This window comes from Cariama cristata, unplaced genomic scaffold (assembly GCF_000690535.1).
Source record: "Cariama cristata isolate BGI_N322 unplaced genomic scaffold, ASM69053v1 scaffold17383, whole genome shotgun sequence".
In the NCBI taxonomy this organism is placed as follows: domain Eukaryota; kingdom Metazoa; phylum Chordata; class Aves; order Cariamiformes; family Cariamidae; genus Cariama; species Cariama cristata.
Window position 1 is genome coordinate 1,977 of NW_009606839.1, and position 6,635 is coordinate 8,611.

General features: G+C 36.2%; 1 protein-coding gene across 1 annotated transcript in view; it reads left to right on the top strand.

Moving 5' to 3' along the window:
* The first annotated feature begins 321 nt into the window (after positions 1-321).
* The window catches only part of TRMT1L (tRNA methyltransferase 1 homolog (S. cerevisiae)-like), a 16,323-nt gene continuing 10,009 nt past the window's right edge, over positions 322-6,635 (top strand). Inside the window, exons 1-5 of the mRNA XM_009696514.1 lie at positions 322-448; positions 1,624-1,734; positions 3,564-3,677; positions 4,721-4,785; positions 5,345-5,474. Of these exons, the coding sequence (XP_009694816.1) occupies positions 1,698-1,734; positions 3,564-3,677; positions 4,721-4,785; positions 5,345-5,474 (346 nt within the window). The 5' untranslated portion in view covers positions 322-448; positions 1,624-1,697. The remainder of the gene's footprint in view (positions 449-1,623; positions 1,735-3,563; positions 3,678-4,720; positions 4,786-5,344; positions 5,475-6,635) is intronic.

The following is a 6,635-nucleotide window of genomic DNA, read 5'->3' on the forward strand; positions in this document are numbered from 1 at the left end:
GCCAGAAAATAACATGTAAAAATGATTTGGTTAGCTTTAAACATCTGATGATACAGATGGGCAAATAGTTTCGTCTGTCCAGGATGGTATTATTTCACAGTTGTCTCCAAGAATAAGTAATAATTAATCTCATTCTCCAGCATACTGTTTATATTTTTTTTTTTCTCTTTCACACTTGTAGTCATTTTTGCCTGTTAGAAGCACCAAATCCTTGGAAACAAATGCACGTATTTGTGTAATTCAGTTATATCAACAACACTTTTACCATTTTTTTTGTTTGATTGATTTTGTTGAGATGGCGTGGTTGTCTCTGGAAAAGTGAAAAGCAACAACCTGGATGTGAAAGTTACTGAGTCGGAATTGGAAAGTGAAGAAAAAGGAACAGAGGAAGAATCCACAAGGGAATCTGACAGCAACATTTTGGATGTATCATCTGATTATCCAAGAGGTTTGCTAATAAACTCTATGAATATTTGTGTTGCATGCTTAAGGAAAGAAGGCAAAAAGGTAGAAACAGTGGGGAAGAAATGTAAAGGGAACATGTGAAATCTCATTTTCCATGCATCCGATAGGTATGGATACTATTTCCCATGCTTCTGAATAAAATATTTTACTAAGGCATTGGAAATCTCTTTCAAATGAGATGCCATTTTCCCCTCACTAACATTTCTAGAAATCACTGCAGAAATTAGCACGCAGACAGTGACAGAAGAGAAGTCGAGGTTAGATGAGGTATGATCTATGTCAGCCTCTGATGCTAAAAGCACCACAGAGAGCAGAGAAAATCTATTATATCCAAATGCAGAAATTAAAAGCTAGGAATTGCTTTTAACCCTAGCTTCAAAACTCGGCTCTGTATCTTGAGCACATTGATCAATTGTTATCTTTGTTTCACATAAGAAAACCTGAAGACTAATCTTGTAAAAACATCTTAAAGGTTTAAAATCACTATAGAACTCAGTATCACTGTAAACTGGGATGTTCTGTGTGCTGAAACCAAGAAAGCTGATTTATTGGATAAGTCAGGTCTCTTTATTTACCAAATTCTCAACTGTTCCCATTGATTGATAAGTTGAAAAATCAGGAGGTAAATGTAAAGGTTAAACAGTCTCCTAAGTGGGGAAAAAGAAAAGCAGTAGAATTTAATATATCCTGGCTGTACAGTGAATAATTATTAGTTACAATTGTTCCACTTCTAGCTGATATTGTAGTTTGGCCAGACAGTTCATAAGATGGTTTTATACTGCTTTGTGCATGTTTCGCATTCACTAACGATGCCGAGCAGTAACATCAGGAGTAAATGGAATGTGACTTGATCTTTTCAGCTTGTTTTTTTGAAATGAAGGTCTTTGCAATTTGAGAAATTTGATGTGTGTCAGCATTAGAAAGCAAGTAGAGATATGTGGAAATATAGGGATCTTATTAAAGAGCCATTCTGGGGATTAATTTTGCAGTCATTCCTTCTACCATGGAAGTTAAAGGATACAAACAAGTAATTCCAATTGATACTGTAGTCATTCTCTAATAGTGTAGGACTTGAAATGAAGCACAGAAAAAGAGGAATGAACTAAAAATAATTTTTTAACTCAGAATATTTAACTTCTAAATTTCTCTGCTTTTTAGAGAAACATATTTCAATTCAAAGACATCTTGCTGATCTAGAGAAGCTAGCTGACCTGAAAGAAGGTGAGTTTACCATGGCAGTATCCCAGAACACAGATCTTCATGCTACAGGTATTTACATTTTTTCTTAGTTTTTATTTTTAACACCCAGCATATATTTATAATGCTTGAAGACTAGAGATTTCATAAAAAATAACTTTATGATTTGTTCCCTTGGTTATCAAATGTTGTGCTTCCTTCAGTAAATTTAAGGCCTTAATAATTCCTTTCCATCTTTTTCCTCTGCATTGTCACATTTCTGATGTTGGCAGTTTGCATGGATTAGCAAAATGTTAATTCTAGCTGTACACAGCAGCTTAGTCTCATTCTTATTTTACTTCAAGTGCCACGATAACAGGGATGCTAATTGTTGCCTTTGCAGTGTTTAAATATCAGTTTAAATAAATATGTATTCCGATTTGGGCATTCCCCCCCCCCCCACTCTGTATTCTTTTCTAATCCAGATGTATATCAGAAGATTACTTTACGACTACAAAGCATTTCAGTTTTTCTCTGATTACATGTATGTATATACCATTATGGTAGTGGCAGCCCTTGCAACTGAAACTAGTTTTTATTCACAGATGAAGAAAACCATCAGGATCCACATAGGGTCTGCTTCATACAGCTCTTGCGCTTTAATCATCTTTTAGAGTGACCACTGATGGAAATAATAGCCTATCTCCACGTCTGTTTAATTTTACTAACAAATATGCCAAAAACTTCTATAGAGACTTTGTTCCATTTTTTAATGAGGCGACAGATCATAAGTATCTCATAAATCTGGTACTTGTAGCTGTTGCTGAGTTATATGTAAATCCATGGCAGTGATAAGAAAGCCATCATCCCCTTGCCTAGTCTGAATAGCTTCTGCCACGGATGTAGCATTCTTCTGCCATGAGTGTTAATGGACTGACTTGTATTTATTGCCATTGTCTTGTGTATTTGATACTCGGTAAATCATAAGTCAATAAAAGAGGCTGATCAGCATTAGAGAACACTGGTGATTGATTTGGTGAGCTGTAGGCTGCCTCTGGTTTCAGTGGCGTGGAATTCTGCATGGACATTGTAATCCCTTCATAAGAGGAATTTTACTGTTGTGCACGCCTAAGATAAGTAATTATTATTATTGATGCCCATGTTGTGTGACGTGTTTTATTATTCATCCTGTACTGTTCTGCCACATAGAAGCTTTTCTGCTAAATTATGCATGAGAGGTTGTTTGACATGCAACATTCTTAAGGCCCAGCAGCAGATACATGCATGCTCTGATACATAATTCTGATGTACAGCTCTACAACATGCAATAGCTAGTTTTTATTTAGGTTAGTACTTTAAGTGCTTCAACCCCTTTGATGTCAGATAACCTTGCCTTTGGGTTTTTTGCCCCTTATGCAGGATTTCCAAGCAGAAGAATTATTTTAACATAGAGTACGTTATCTTTTTTTGCAGCTTAAAAAGGTACCAGGTGCATGTTTTATCTAAAAGATTCAGGGGGAGGAAAGACAGATTCTTGTTCTGACCTCTTCAGTTGGGTTTTTTTTGAAACTTTGCAAGTCTCCAGACTTCATCTATAAAATTCTGTTATTCTGCAATATTCTTCAGAAGTTGCATTAGCCTCATGTTGCTGGAGTGAAAAATACTAGAAAACAAAAACTGAAGGTCGTAGAAGTTAATGATCCTTAAAGTAATAGTGGTTCTTGTCTATATTCTATGGAGTGGAAAGAGGCAATCCATAAATTTGAAGTGTGTATATGCCTGAAATAGTATATACCCTGGGCAATTAATCTTTATCTCCCATGTGCCTTCATTGTTTTTTCCTCTGGCATGCAGCTCTATTAACATGAATGGTAACTGCATTTCATATGTTTCTCATACTTTTCGTTTATTTGTATTTTCAGATGAAAAGAAACCTTGTCCGTTGTGTCCTGAGGAGAAATTCAAGGCTTGCTATAGTCATAAACTCCATCGTCACCTTCAGAATTTGCACTGGAAAGTTTCTGTTGAATTTGAAGGTAATGACAATCGTATTTGAATAGTAAATACTAGAAGAAATTGTGGACATGTAGGACTTTTTAAATTCCTCTTGACTTAAGCATCTTGTTACCAGCTCTGAATTAGAACCGTATGTTGACATAATGAATTTTTATCTGTGATGTAAAATGTAAATGTAAAACAGCTCTGTATTCTTCTACCTGCCAAAATAGTTACAGTTGTGTGGGGTTTTTTTTAAAAAAAGAACAATTGCTTGGCATGTCATTAAATTTACTGTAAAATTCAAAATGTGTATATAGTGAAAATTACTTTGATAAAGGTTTTGGTTATGTTGTTAATAATCAGACACACACACACGTGGTCATTTTTGGCTTATTGTAAAGATTCCGCGGTTTCAGATAAATACTTAAAGTATTTATTTCATGTCAGTATTTAGTGGTCTTATCTGGTTTTTAACAGAGTCTGTGGTCTGCTTGTAAGATGCATTAAAATCCCTACAAGAAGTTTAAGAAGGAAAAGAAAGTGAGCAGTATGTGTTTTTTAAAGAACTAGGTGTATGGGTTTGTGGGAAATAAAATGATTAATTAGAAGATGGACAAGATTAAAGTTAAACTAAAAATAACCTGACTGGAGTTCCGTTTTTGCATGCATTGCAGGAGTCTTTTTTGGTTTTCTTGTTTTTCTTTAAACTGTGGAACATATGTTTTATAGGAGTCTTCACACAAGTCTTTTAGCCAGGTGACAATACTTTTGTAAAATACTCAAAGTACTTTGGAAAGTTCCGTACCCTATAGCCTGAAGACTCGACATAGCTTTGGAGGATGCTAACAGACTTAGTAAAATGAATTGCCCATGTGTAATTTTTGTGCGTTTTCGAATCTAAAATGTATAATTAGCTGATAAATTTCCCTGTGCAGAAGGTGAATGTACCAAATAATTGGTGATGTTCTGTTATTGCTGTCCTGTGGCAGTATTTGGGAATCTTAAATGAGACCATGCGGTATAGGACGTACATGTTCTGTTTACTTACTGTACTGTGATGTGACAAGAATTTGTTTTCCAGGGTATAGAATGTGCATCTGTCACTTACCTTGTCGTCCAGTGAAACCAAACCTCATTGGAGACCAGGTAAAAATGCCGAATCCCACAAATATTTGTTACCCTACGAAGTTGGGGAAATGGGTGATTTGGGGGAACTTTTGCAATCTACTTTGTTGCAAAATATGTCTTGCTATCCCGTGTGGGATACCAAAAGCTTATCAGTCGAGAAGGTAAGTATTTGATATAACCCTTGGGTAGCTGAATGTAGTTGTATCTCTCTCTCACTGCCTAGATCACATAAAACCCTGTCACAGTTTGGAGTAAACAGCAGCTTTGTGTGGAAGAGGTGCAGGGTTCATTAGACCAGGTGATGGATGCTTCTCAGTTCCTTCCCTGTGTGCTGCGTATGTGGAGTATTGGCAGAGTTTTAAGTGGTTGTGGTGCTGGGGCCAGATAGCTGTCCGGTGCTGTGCTGTGCTGGCACGGCGGGTATGATTATTTACAGTAGCTGTGGCTATAGATTCAAAATATTTTGTATGTGCTAGAGGTTAATGGACAGAAGACTTCTTCGTATGCCTGTGTTCAGGTGTAGTTCTACTTTAACCATATGTATGTATTCTGAAACTACACGTATTCTATTTTACAGACGTTTTCAAAGATGGGAGCCCATTACCATTGTATTATCTGTTCAGCAACTATCACACGAAGAACTGACATGATAGGTCATATTAATCGTCATGTCAATAAAGGAGAAACTGAATCAAGGTTTATTACAGGTAGGTTCTTACATATATAAAACATTCAGTCTTTTTATACTACGATGTAGCACATGCAATAACTATGATACGTGGGTGAGAGAGGTGAGAAAAAAAACCGAAACAGATTTAGCTTTGCTAAGGAGAAATCTACCCTTAATATTTCCCAACTTTTTTTTTCATCAGAGATGTAGCAGTGTTGTGATTTAGTCTCTGCACTGACCAGTTGCTCTGTTCTTACTGATAAATAATACTCCCTTCACAGTTAGTTTAATGTTGTAAATACAGGCTTCTGTGTCTCCGAAAGAATGGCGAACGTGGCATCCATAAACCAAAATCTGTACAGAGAATTTCATGCCTCTCTATTTCACTGTCCTTCTTTGTAAAACAGTCTAGAGTAAATCTTTGCGCACTATAAAAATCCTTTGCTTTTTATCCCAAACCGCATCAGCATGGGTTCACAAAACAAGATGGGTGTTTTTTCAGTCCTGGAGAGTCATGACAGAGATGTCAGTAGTTCTTTGGTAAATTACAATCCTACTTAACTTTCTCCAGAACTAGACTTTTGATTCTAAACGTGAATAAACTAGATTGAAAACATTTTAAATAATTGGAATGCCAAATCTTGAAAATCAATTTTATTTCCTTTATTTTTGCAAGTTGTCTGTTCTTTATAGCTGTGAAGTAAAAAGCACATAATTGATTAGCTTGTGTGTAAAAATTAAGGGTTTTTTGCTGCAACTCAGACTGTTACTGCTGAAAATTAGTCTGGTTTCTTTTTCTCTGTGTAGACATAAGAATTTTATCTAGATACAATATAGTAAAGATGATCCTGGGAGCTATGAGGTTCACACTTTTTTTCTGTTACCAATATGCAGTTTCGGAATAGTAGTTTAGTGTCTGGGCATCAGTTTGCATGTCTGAGAAGCATAGTAGCGCCATCCATTCCATACTCCGTACCTTTAACTTAAACAAAGTTGGTGTTGTGAAATACATTAATTTCTGTATGGTTCCCTTCAGAGCTATAGGTACAGAATGGCCCATTTGTCATTTTTTAACAAAATGCACACGGCTGTTTTTCCTCACGGGGAGAGGAGAAATTCAGAGGTCAGGTATTTCATGCTTTGTAGGCACTTCAGCAACACCTGGGGGCTATGAATGTGGAGCGTGTGGTAGAGCGGT